Source organism: Trachurus trachurus (assembly GCF_905171665.1).
Source record: "Trachurus trachurus genome assembly, chromosome: 24".
In the NCBI taxonomy this organism is placed as follows: Eukaryota; Metazoa; Chordata; class Actinopteri; order Carangiformes; family Carangidae; genus Trachurus; species Trachurus trachurus.
This window is the reverse complement of record NC_139910.1, coordinates 21,133,604-21,147,418: the sequence shown is the minus strand read 5'-3', so window position 1 is coordinate 21,147,418 and position 13,815 is coordinate 21,133,604. Positions and strand designations below refer to the sequence as shown.

At 42.0% G+C, this 13,815-nt stretch overlaps 1 protein-coding gene across 2 annotated transcripts in view; it reads left to right on the top strand.

The window, feature by feature from the left end:
* Positions 1 to 13,815, top strand: part of nkain2 (sodium/potassium transporting ATPase interacting 2) — a gene marked incomplete at both ends in the record, with an annotated part of 85,643 nt that overhangs the window by 40,755 nt on the left and 31,073 nt on the right. For both annotated transcript variants that reach the window (XM_084000455.1, XM_084000454.1), the window contains 2 exons: positions 6,380 to 6,517; positions 7,395 to 7,475. In XM_084000455.1, coding sequence (XP_083856581.1) covers positions 6,380 to 6,517; positions 7,395 to 7,475 — 219 coding nt within the window. The remainder of the gene's footprint in view (positions 1 to 6,379; positions 6,518 to 7,394; positions 7,476 to 13,815) is intronic.

The following is a 13,815-nucleotide window of genomic DNA, read 5'->3' as shown; positions in this document are numbered from 1 at the left end:
CTGTCTCACCCTAGCCTGTCTGACCTCAGCTCCTTCCCCTCCGTCCCTCTCCCCTCCTTTTCCCTCCCTCCCTGTCGTCTATAATGGGATGAGCAGCAGAATTTGATCAGCAGTTTTTTAAAGGTCACGGAACCAAGCGAAAACTCTCAGCCAAAGCGCCGAGGGAGCGAGCGAGGGAGGGAAGGACGAGATTGAGGGAGGGAGGAGGCGAGAGAGAGAGAGAGAGATAACCGGCCGGGCAGAGCCGAGGGAGAGGAGGGGAAGGAGAGCTAGAGACGGAAACGCCACATGGAGAGTGGACAGAAGGTGGAGATGGAGGCGATGGAGGCGCTGAAGAAACAAAGGGAGAGAGAGGCAACAAGGGGAAGGTAGTTCAGTAATGGAGGAAAGACATGGAAGATAAGAGGGAGGAGGCAGATGAGGTAATTTGCTGTTTTATGACAACAGATCTGGGAACAGATGAATGCATATTAAATATGTAGGAGAGGGAGAAGAGGATTGAGAGCAGTGGGTGACAACGAGAAGAGGAAAGAAGAAAGAGGTAGAGAGGAAATGAGAAAATGAGAGGAGATTAGTAGAGTTAGGAAAGAGTGGGCGGGAGAGGGAGGAAGGTAAGGAGGGAGGAAAGGAGTGACAGGGGCAGAAGATGAGACATTTGAACTTCTCTCACCCACCGTCTCTCTGTCATTTTCTCGTCTTTCCTGAGCAGCCGTCAGATATTAATCACCTCTCCGTCCCTTCAGGCTCTCTCATCAGATCTCTGGGCCTGTCTCTGTCTGTCCCTCATCGTCTTATTCTCTCTCCTCTCCTCTGTCCTCTTCTTCTGTTAAGATAAAAGACACTTTTATCGCTCTGCAGTGTCTCATAATGGTCACAGAGTGCAGCTGTCTCCCTGTCTGGAGCAATAATAATTCTTTGATATCATTCTATCTTTCATTATCAAATAGACCAAAATCTTTCCCAAACTCACTGAAGATTTTCTCCTCTGCTACTCACTACTGTCCCTTTCATCACCCCCATCTTTCTGCTGCCAATCTATTCCCCTAAGTGTTTGAGTGTGAGTGTGAGTGTCTTTCTTTATCACTTCAGCTCCTTGTCTATTCATTTGTGTGCCTGTGGTGTCTATGGCGTATGACACACATGCACAGGTATTACTTAGTTTTATTTATTTTGTTGAGTTTCTGTGCTTCACTTTCTTGCCTTGATACAGTGAAGACATGTTCTCCAGGGCACGTCAGTGCGAGGTGTGAGGATACGGTGCAGTCTTTACAGTCGGGGTGTGCTTAGAGCCTTGAAACTTTCAACCAACATTTGGAAATAACAACAGAAACACTTAGTTGATGACCAGGGGGAAAATAACACATTTTATTGATTTATTTTAGATATTTTAAATCCTCCTAGTGAATAACGCCATGTAGTCAAAGCCATTTCTCTACATCCATAATTTAACATGGTACAGTTGTTTTGTTTCTGAACCTTGGAAGGACTCCAAGGTTGAAACCATTCAGCGGAAGATCAAGGTCTGTGAAAAAACCTAAACCCATTTACATTTACTGAGATAGCCTGCTGCAGTAGTATCAGAGCAGTGGCATTACATTACATTACTCAGAATCATTTGATATGATCATATGATTTTGACAACTGTTGTTGTCCAGTTAAAGTTTTTCACTGTAGCTCTTTAAGCTAACATTAGCTTACTGCTTTTTAGACCTACATTCTGGAGCACGTACAACTTTAAAGGTGATGAGCTTAAAACAATATGATATAAATAAAATGAGCAAGCTGTCATAGACATTCTGACTGAGCTCCATGCTAGCTAGCTAGCTGTTTTTTCTGCTAGCAGAAAGCACCAGTCCACTGCCTTTTTCTTTTTTTTTTGTCAAACATGTACAGCAGCAGCATTCATAGAGCATGTTAATGAGTCATATATAGTAGCCTATCAGTGTTAATTAACAACAGCTGGGTATGGCTAATGTCACTGCTATTGCAGCTGCTGCCGAAAATCTTTGTTTAGCTTGTTAAGACACTGTTAATTATCTCAAGTGGAACCACTTTGGAATTGAAAAACTCATCGGTAACGAGTTTATTAGTTCTGTGTTGCCCTTTGAGTAGCAGTTTATTCTTTATGTAGGCCTATAGCCTTTTTTTTGGGGGGGGGGGGGGGGGGGGGGGGCTGGTTTATGTGATAGGACAGTGTGGAGAGACAGGGAAGCAGGCAGATGGGCTGGGGGAAAGACATGCGCTAAAGATTGTCCTGGTCAGGAGTCGAACCAGCGATCGGTGCTTCAGGCATAGCCTATCTGCCAACATAGGACATGCTGTCTACGCCACCAAGGAACACCCCAGTTTATTCTGTCTTTACCTGAAGCACAGACTTTTCTTTAATGGCTGCTTTAATGTCTCAGCCACACTACTGCAGGACAGTATGGACCGGACGGTAATGGATCCACTGTGGAGCTTTAGTCAGTGGTTCAGCCGACTGTTGCATTTGGGAAACTCATGCTAAAAAGCACACGAGCATCAGTGTATGCTAACAAAACAGTAGGAGGAATAAACAGTCTTGGTCCCCGGGGGATTCAGTGCTGCTACTACACAGATTGACAGAAGGCTGCATTCCAAGTTGTTTTCTATATTTTATGAAGCATACACACACACATAGATAGATTTTGTACAATCCAGGCATTCATAGATGCATTCACTGCAAACTTAAGTATTTGTGTAGCTCTAGAAATGATTTAAAATTTAAAATTTTCAGCTTTATGTATGGACAAAAACATCCTGCAAAATAGAAGTTATGTAACTAATAAGCTGTATCCACAGGTGGATGCATGGTGCAGTATATACCATTCCTCTGCCCCTGTGCTTTGAGCAGAGGAACTGAAATAAACATCTCTGTCAGCAGCATCAAAGCCTGTCGCAGCAGATCCCAAAGGACCCGGCTAGCCAGCTTGAAGCTCCACCTGTACAACGCTGAAGCTTTCATCAGCTGCACATATCACAAAACTGCCATATCTGCTAACATAGGTGCTGCTACTGACTATGCTCTGTGCACATCTCTCCATCTCCATCTCCCTGGAGTCATAGAGGCCTGGTAATTTCACACCTCATCCGAAGCTTCTGTCATTTGACACACGTATGCAAAGGATGCTGGGATTTCGGCAGCAGGGGGGGGGGGGGGGGGTGGGGTGGTTATGTGTGCTTTGTCTTTCGCATGTCAGGAGAAGTTAGTTGTCTAGCAGCTGAGCCATGTAATGAGAAGTTGACATGAAAAGCTGGGTGTGGTGTGATGGAGCAGATGGTCTGGTTTTGAATATTGCTCTTCATTGGCTTCCATATTAACTCAGGTCGGAACAAGACCCATAAAAAAAACATGAGGTTTTGCTCACTGACCGTAAAGGACGCGTGTTGTAATAACCAGGACAAATCAATATGGTCGTTACCTATAGTGTACAAACAAATTCTTCATCCTTCCTATCAAATTCTCTCTCCTCTGTTTGTGTGATTGATCGTGTGTCTTTTTGGGGACTGTGTGTGTCCCAGCTGGACTGAAGACTGTTTATATTATTGGTGATGAAAGAGGGGCCTCCAGGGGCCTCGGTAATGGGCTGGGAGGCCTCTGACTTCTTATAATAGCCTGCGTGTGTGTGTGTGTGTGTGTGTGTGTGTGTGTGTGTGTGTGTGTGTGTGTGTGTGTGTGTGTGTGTGTGTGTGTGTGTATTTGTGAGAGAGACACAACTGCAGCACTATATAATTGTCAATGGGAGGACACACTTTAACATAATAAAACAAAGCCAATGCACAAAGACACATACAGATATGGTGTCTGTCAAAGACAAAGAAACAATGTCTCTCTCTCTCACTCACACACACACACATGCACACACACACACACACGCGCGCACACTCTCACACATTGTGGTGCCAGCTGAGCCCAGTGTGTCCAATAACAGCAGGTGCTGTCAAGTGCAAGCACAGCAGACCTGCCCTGACATGGACACACACACACAGACACACACACACATGGTTGGATGCACATATGTTGGCACACATACACACTCTTTCGTACAGCTTCCTCCTCATGTGAATCTCACACCCAATAAACATCTTCCTATTTAAAACTAACAATGGAATGATGCAGTTTATACAAGTTGCAGTTTGTGTTTGTATAGTGTGTGTATTTGTGTATTTATGTATATGTGTGTGTGTCTGTGTATGCGTGTACCTGCTATCTGGCTGTGAAAGGCTGTAGTGTTGCCATATGGTCTCACATTAGGGCACGCTGAACTCAGCCATCCAGAAGTTTGTTTGTGTGTGTGTGTGTGCGTGTGTGTGTGTATCTATCTGTCCATCCCCCTCTCTCTGTCTTTCTTTCTCTCTTTCTTTCTTTCTTTCTTTCTTTCTTTCTTTCTTTCTTTCTTTCTTTCTTTCTTTCTTTCTTTCTTTCTTTCTTTCTTTCTTTCTTTCTTTCTTTCTTTCTTTCTTTCTTTCTTTCTTCCCCCTCTGTCTGTCTTTTTCTATCTATCTATCTATCTATCTATCTGTCTGTCTGTCTGTCTCTCTGTCTGTCTCTGTGTGTGTGTGTGTGTGTGTGTGTGTGTGTGTGTGTGTGTGTGTGTGTGTGTGTGTGTGTGTGTGTGTGTGTATTAATATATTTAGCAGAGCCATATCATACGCTGTGCTGACTCCATTAACCAGTTTCTCAGCATGAAGCTCCAGCGGCTGAGTGATGATAATAAACCCTCTCTCTCAGCCTTGGGAAGCAAACACAAACACACAGATAACTGAGGGTTTACTTCATTATGCTTAAGGTGCTAATTGTAACATCCTGTTGTTATGGAGAATACTTGACCGTCATGTCAGTTCTGATTAACAGTTTGTCACATAGCTTCAATCTGAGGTGATATGTGATAATTGCAAGTCGTGACAGTGGCTCGCTGTGAACGGTATTGTTTTCACTGTGGAAGTCTGTGTGTCTGTGTGCATGTGTGTGTGTTTGAGTGTCATCAGGCAAAAAGTGATCTGACACAGTGCCACAGGAACTACAGAGGCGGTTTGGAGGGCTGTGGCAGGTGTTGATGTTTGTCTGCCTATGGGTGGGTTTTTCAATATGATAGTGTCACAACCTGCAGGACGTCACAGAACTACAGGTCTGTAGTTTGTTTTATCAAAATGAGTTGTGGGTTCTAAGATACTGTAGCTGTGGTCCAACCCCAGCAGGAGCACTGAGCACTTATGTAATAATGTAGTAATATTTACTGATGATTAATCGTGAGTCAGCATGTCAACATGTTGACGGTGTGATCCCACTGCAAGATGGAATTTGTGAACAGTGAGAGAAATTCTAACGATCTCATGCATGCCATTCACTAATTAGTGGATTAAAAATACATATTTAATTTCTCTTTAGTACTAATGTTCTCATCTCAGACTTTTTTTTTTTTAAAGGCAAGGCGAGGCAATTTTATTTGTATAGCCCATTTTTACAAACAGTTTTTCCTCAAAGAGCTTTACACAGCATCATAACATCCTCTGCCCTTAGACCAGTGTTTTTCAACCTTGGGGTCGTGACCCCATGTGGGGTCGCCTGGAATCCAAATGGGGTCGCCTGAAATGTCTAGTAATTGATAAAAAAAAAAAAAGACTGAAAAATATATTTTTTTAACTAATTATTATTATTTTTTAAAATTATGATTAAAAACACCACAGACGACCTTAAACAACTGTATTCTATACTTTCACTTTCTCGAATATAAATCGAGTTCAAATAAAATGCAGCATATAAAATCTAAGGTGGCGCATCTTGATTGACGGGGGTCGCCATAAATTTGTGATGTCAAAATGGGGTCATGAGCCAAAAAAGGTTGGGAACCACTGCCTTAGACCCTCACATCTACTGATGAAAAACTCCCAAAAAACAGGAGAAAGCTCAGGGTGAGAGACAAAGGAGGATCCCTCACCCAGGACAGGCAGACGGGACATAGATGTTGTATAGACAAGGAAACAGTTAATAAAACAGAATATGGAAAAACATGTAAATGGTTAACTTCTGGTGATGTCTTCAAAGTGCCTGTTTTTATGTATACAACATGTTCAGATAAATATCACATAGTACAACAGTATCAGGAAAAGGCTCAGAGTTTGAAACTAAGAATTCAATTAATTTGAGATGCAAAACGTGTGTTTGTGTGTGTGTGAGGGGGTTAATCTGAAAAGACATATTTTTCTTTGTTTTTTTGTGTGTATAATGAACAGATGGGTTTTTGTTCAGCACATCATCAGTCTTAACTGGTGAAGCCTTCACACATGTTTGGCATTTTTTTCTGAAAATGTACTTTAACTTTCTTCCTCCTCTTTCTCCTCCTCCTCCTCCTCCTCTCAGGTCAGTGTGCTGGAGCGTCAGGTGATAGATTTCCTGGGCTACCAGTGGGCTCCCATCCTGACCAACTTCCTCCACATCATCGTCGTCATCCTGGGCCTGTTTGGCACCATTCAGTTCAGGCCGAGATACGTTACAGGGGTGAGTTAAACACACTAACACATACTTACACTTACACACATACGCTCACTCTATGCAAATACCTTTTTATATATTCTCTCAGCAACAGCCTCTTGTCAGCCTGACTGACGTTTAGTCACATTCTTAGATTTCATCCTGCTGACAATGTTAGATAGTGTAACATCTGAACTAATACTAAACAATGCATTCATAGCTACAGCAAACTGATCTTATATAACAAGAAATATGACCTGCTCTTCTTTAATTATTGAATTATTTTCTACATCTGGATCCAAGTTGGAAGGAAGAAAACGTCAATTTGAATATACTGTATTATGTATATAGTAAATGAAAGGTTAGAACAGTGGTATGGCGTGGGAGGAAAAGGATCTCGCCAAGTGAAATGATGTGTTCCAGTTGTCTGTTTCTCAGCAGATGCCAATAAAATAATTTATATTTCAGAAAACTTTCAGAGGTTGCCATAGTGTCCGCAGGGCTGAGACCTTCATGCACACACACACGTGAATAATATTTAGTGTGAAGATTCAGAAAATGAAAGTTTGATCTGAGCTTATGAATCCTGCCCTCCTACCTCCATTCATTCTTTCCTGCCCACACACACACACACACTTGTTCTCCTGCTCTCTATTTTCTCTCCTTGCCTGCTTTGATTCAGGTGATTGGTTGCTCTCTGTGCTGTTGTTCCTTTTTGTTTCTCTACATCTCAACAACATCAAAAGTGAAGTTTCCCTCTGTCGTTTCTCTCCATCTCGCTCACTCTGATAGGAAGGCGTGAACATGCTTTTTTTAATTCTCCAGCATAGGCCTGTCAAATCTTGTCTGCCTCTCACTGCCCCCCCCCCCCCTCCCTCTCTCCCTTCTCTCCCTCTGTCTGCAGTACGCAGCCTGGCTCGTGGTGTGGATGACCTGGAATGTTTTCATCATCTGTTTTTACCTGGAGGTTGGGGATCTGTCCAGAGTAAGAAAACATTTTCTTGTACTATTTCTGCATCCTTGTTAAATTTCAATTGTTACATGCCCAGAGTAGCAATCACTGGCTGGATTTGGAAACTGGATACTTGGAGTTAACATGGATTCATAAGGCCCTGAATGTCCACATCCAATCCCAGTGTCACATCTCAAAGTCCAGATTCTAGATTTGCCTTACAGTCCACACGCCCATGAAAAGACAAATGTATGCGTAGCTAAAGTCTAATATAGCTTACTCCTCTGTTTCTTTGACCACCATTGTTGTCCCAAAACTCTTAAAAGCACTCCAATAAGCCACACAGTTGCACTGAGTGACTTGTTCCCTCATTACCATATATATAGGACCTGTAGTCTATTTTGAGTCAATCTCACATTTCCGTCCTGCAGCTATTACAGTTTTTCCCAATCACTTTGATGCAACTCACACATCAGAAACGTCGTTCTCACAACTCCTAATGCACTTCTCAAAACAGTTCATCATTTCCCCGCACGCACACATTAGCATTTCTCCTTGTGTTTGTGCCAGCCACAACTGAATCTACACATACTTGACCACTAAAGACGCTTTCTCATTGTGTTGATGCATTTCTCGTCTGACTCTCACAACTCATGAAAACAGTTTGTCAGATGAAATGATAGACCTATCACTCACTTTGATGCAGTCTGGCAATGCATCAGTGTTTTCAATCAATTCACTTATATGTATGTGTATACATACATACATACATACATACATACACTACTCAAAAAGTTTGCTATATTCAGCTTTTGGATGAAATTTCAGAAAGCACCTACAGTAACATGCACTTGAACTTAATTTGACCTCCTCTAAACGTTTGAATGCACATGTCCAACTATTCAGTATTTCAGTACTTAGAACATAATGTGCTGTTCTCCAACAAGACAAAACAAAAAAACACCATGATCCATGAATCCACCACTAAATGTTCTGCTTCAGTGACAGTTTGTATTGAAACAGTCCTCTTCATCCTGCTGCTCACATTCTGACATCATGAGACCAAGACGATGCCTACTGTACCAATCCACCAACAGTGTCCAGACGATGGAATGTTGTGTCCACTGAGCTTAGAGTGTCGTCAGCAGGTTGAACAGAGACACAGAGACTAGAAGAGCATGAGCTTTTTACATTTTCCATAAATTTCACCCAAAAGTGAAATATCCCTAACTATTTGTGAGTAGTGTATATAATGTGGAATGCATAGTGCATGTTTATCATCGTGCAATCCGTCAATTATAGCAACTGTATCCTGTGGATTATACAGTTTTTTACAAAAGCTTGAACTAGGGCTCATTATTTCAAAACTACACACACATTGCACAGATTGCACTGAAACTATCATCAAAACATCTAAAAAATTATGTATTATTTTTGGATAAACCATGCTCACAATCTAGCAATAATTCCCTGTCTTTCATTTCCACAAACTGTTGTAAAAGTGGCAGTTTGATCTGCTTAAAGGTTACATAATACTGTTAACACCACTGCAGTGTTCAAATAGAATGTAGTTATTTTTCCAAGTTGTTACTGTAACTGTGCAGTTTTGTATGTTTGGGGTGTAACGATACGTTTTAATAGTGATACGATGCGTGTCATGATAGGTTATTTACATTGCACGTCGATTTTACATGGATACGAGCAAGAGGGTCACGTTACACATATCAATGCACTGATGCAGTGAATGAATCATTACACCCCTAGTTGTTTTGTATATTTTATGCAATATTTAACTGACTTTGCAGGTTTTGATCCTTGTCAGCAAGGTTTTAATTATTTCCTTCTTTTTGCACGAGTGATTTTGTGTTATGCTGAGTGGAAACAGCAGAGAGATGTGAGAATTACATTTCTGATGTGTGAATTATGAGTAGTGTGACCTCAGTGTATCATTCTGCAGCTGAAATATGTTTGTTAAAGCCCCAGTATGTAATTTATTTGGCTTTTTATTAGCAAAAATCAAATATTGCTTTCATAAATACGTATTTCACTGAAGTCGAATCACACCCACATACAAATGAAAGCTTTCTCGTACCTTAGAATGAGTTGTTACAAGTCGTTACAAATACATAAGTGGGCGACGCACCGAACCTTGGCTGCCATGCTGCATCGCCATTTTTTTTACGTTCAGTGTCAGCGTGACCGTAGTAGGTAACCATACAGTAGAAACTCACCGGAGCTGTCGGCTCGGGGAGAAAGTTTTCCAGGTAGCGCCTGTTAAAACTGTCACCACTGTGTAGTGTGAGGAAAGACGGAGGCACTGATGTTGCATTCAGGTGCAGTCAGACAGACGGCCGTCGGCAAACCAACCAGATGTAATTTTACTCGACGAGAGAAAGACGGTAAAACGTGGGTCAGGTAAACAATACGACATCACCATGACAATATATTGTCACGCCTGTATTGTTTTGCCTTGTGCTGGCAGGCGGACCACTTGTTTACATAGACGCTTGTTTATCCTGTTACATGCAGCGTCTGTCTGCCCGATTTCATGTGAATGCAACATCAAGAATACGTTCCGATATGCAACCACACCGCTAGATGGGCGTAATTCCTACATACTGTATTATACCTTTAAAAAAAAATCTTAATCTTCTTAATCTAAATCTCAATTTTGCTACTCTTCGCATCACTCCACCACTACAGTATAACACCCTGGACGCACTGCCCGCGCTTGGCTGGTCGCACAGGGAGCGTACTTCTTCTCCTCTCCCCGCGCCCGTCAGACGTCGACTGCAGTCGTCCATACTCGTATTCAGTCTCGTATGCACACGCAACGGTCAAATATGTATAGACGGACAAGCAACAACTTAATTAATCATCATTTCAATATTTTATTTTGAAAATTGACCGGATTCTCTCGCCTTTTCCGTGCCCGACTTCCTGTCTGGTACGATCTGGTCTATCCAGCTTGACAGACGGCGCTCTCGGCGCTCGTGGCGCGCATTAAAAATAGAACTGAACCGATCTGAAGCACTGCAGGCATGCGCACTGCGCTCCACAGCGCGAGATGTGCGACCAGGCAGACTGGTTAACATGTGCGCCTATCTGAAACTGCCTCCGCTCCAGGGCGCTGCGCTTCGGTTCCGCGTGCAGTGCGACCAGGCCGTAAGAGCAAGGTGTGTTTACATTGGCCACCATAACAACTTTCTGTATGTCCATACTTCAACTGCCAGCACTGAACTCTTTTGAAGGACTTTCTCCCCGTCCCTTCTGACAGGGAGGGTCACTTTATTCCTGGGTAATTTTAGTCTAACTCCAGCTCCTGTAATCACGAGGGCATGACCCTGTCAGCGGCAACATCCACAGACCACTTACTGATGTAGTTACACTCAAGAGGAGTAAAGACTCCACACGCAGCTTGAAAGGATGGGTTCCTTTACACGTTATAACATCCGGCTTACATGTGAAAACAAATTGCTCTGTTAATTGAAAAATTGGATCGCTGTACTTATCACTAACATGCATACAGTACAACAACCTTGAAATACACTCAAATCACACAAAATGTGAACACTCAGGATCTGATATCTGATATATGAGAGCATGTCAGGTCTCTCCATTGGTACATTAAAGTTGAGATTGTTAAAGTCTCTGCAAAAGTTTAGCTTCTCTGCTGTAAAATTGGCTGATTTTAAACACAGATTAAAATTAATTAGAGCCAATCAGTGCCTCCGTAAACATAAGAAATCAGTTGATGGGTGTGCTGATTGTGGCTTATTATACTCTGTGGTTTGGTGGTAAAAACATTGTAGTTTTCCTTCCACCATTTGCTGTAAATTACTCGTTCCACTGGGCCCTTATATAACACCTCTGCATTTGATAAATCACATTAAATTTCAGCTATAGCCCCACATATTCTCATTTTATTGGCATTGCCAGTTTTCTCAGCCTTAATTAGAGCTAGTTTGTACAGCAGCATGACTGGCACATCTTCATCCTGTCTGCTCTTTACACACACACACACACACACACACACACACACACACACACACACACACACACACACACACACACACACACACACACACACACACACACACACACACCATCCTTGTTAAGTTTTGTTACCATCCAAATTATGGCCACAAGTTTCCTGTGAGTCAACAGTTGTATAAAATCCCTCCACAATCTGTCGAGACACCTGCACCTTTATCGATCTGTGATTCTAATGATATTTACACCTTCTCTCTTCCCCTGAGGCACAGTTTTAACAGTTGCTATAGGTGGAAAGAGCTGTTTGGGTTTTGTCGTTATCACACTGCAAATACAAGCCTTTCCGCCATTTCGGAGGGCGATAGACCAAGTCAGGAACATCTGGAAAAGCAGCCTATAAATTGGGTTAAAGGTTTATAAATAGGATCAAATGAATTATATCAGCACATCCAGAGTTTATTATAAAACTATATGAGTCTAATATTTCTCTCCATTTTATGAGAAAGTCTTTTCTTCAAACGGCCTCAGCTTCCCTGAGCAAAATCAACACATCTGGTTTCTAACGAGGTCGAACCAGCCACTTAATTAGCAACACCTTTATCAATTACCTGCTGACCAATCAGGGAGAGGCACGCTCCAACCAGATGCCAAACAGCCTGTTTTTATGACCAGACCGGTTTGTGTGCGCCGCGCTCAAGGGCAAATCAACCTTGACCCAGTTACTGAGGGAGTGGGGAGCCACAGACGCCGGCTCCCCCCCCCCCCCCCCACTTCCCTAGATTCACCAGCTGTCGTATGAGATACGGATTCATCACCTGCCGTTCCATGGCTTGTTTACTGACCTGAGGGCTATTATTACACTGGACCACCTGTAACACATGTATGGTTTTCCACTCAATTCCAAAACATAACAACTCCCCAAAATATGATAAAAACTAGATTTACACTGTCAAATAAAATAAAATAAAAAAAGCCATTGTTAGCATACCAATTAATTTACTCTAGCACAAGCAAAGACATCACTTTACTATTGCAGCAGTAATTTTATCAGTGTAAACTGCTGTAAAGTCTGAATTGACTTTTTTTTCTCATAGGAAAAGAAAATCAAAATGAACATCTGAATATAAAACAGTAGATTTTATACATATTCAAGTCCAGAAACAAAGAAAGTAGGATAATCATTTCCAGGGTTAATTAAAAAAACCTTTTGTGCAAACAATAAATATCTCTTGAGTAAGAATGAGTTCCAATAACTGGTACTTGAAAGGAAAAATGGTGCAGACTTAAATGCATCCACAGTCCTTAAAAGACAACATGAACAAATCACAAAAACATCAAGCTTCTATATGTTTTTGAAGCAGTTAAGGTAACATAGATCATGGAGGTCAGCTAGCTAGCTGGTTTAGTTATGTGAATGAATTAAGGTAGGCCTACATTTTTTTAAATCATTTGCCAAAGGAATACTACCAATGTAGTTTGATCTTGTCCAAAGCTATTTGTCTCAAGTTAAACCTTTAGTATTTTAATCAATATGAAACCATGCAATAGACAAGACCTTGTATCTTGATGCTACAGTAACTGTACAACTCTAGGATGATGACAAGCCTTACACACAGACACAAATATTAAAAAAAAAAAAATACATGAATAGTACCAGTACTTACACTAACATCACAGAGAACCAAATAAGCTGAAAGTCGAATGTCATAACAGCCCAATAGAGTCTATGTGTTAAGATTTGGGTCACAGAGGATCAGAAATCCATGTTTTGCCGAGATATCAGAGAGTATACAGCATGGTGACATGTTTCCCTGCTTAGCCTCACCTCTTTTTGTGTAACCCACACACTGGATCAGAATAACTTGTTGGTATTTGGTCAGGGTAATGATGGTGCTCTGTGATAGAAGAAGATAGGAGTGCTGCGATAGAAAGGAAAATCTCTGAATCTGCCTCTATTGCTTTCTGAGGCTGCTTCCCTCCTCCTTTGGTCCCTCACCCTCCCTCCCTTCCTCCCTCCCACCCTCCCTCCTGTGCCTCGCTTGCTTCATCTCCATGTAATTCATCCCTCCTCTCCCTCTGCTCGCCCTATAATCAAGTCTTTTTCATGTTGTTTTGCGTGAGTGCCACGCGAATCTGTCCCCTGCTCCTCTTCCGTTCTTGTCTTCTTCACCTTCTCGCCTCCTTTTCATTCACTCTTTTCCTGTCTACCTCCAATGCAAGACTTGAGGAAATGTGCTCATGTCAAGAAGGCACCGCTATTTATGGTCAGTATGAATTCATAGTGCAGGCCTTTGTGTATCAGCCAGTACTGTGCTAATTTAATACATTACTTGATACACTCAGACCATTACTTTGGGGTCACAGGACAAGAGTGATTGCG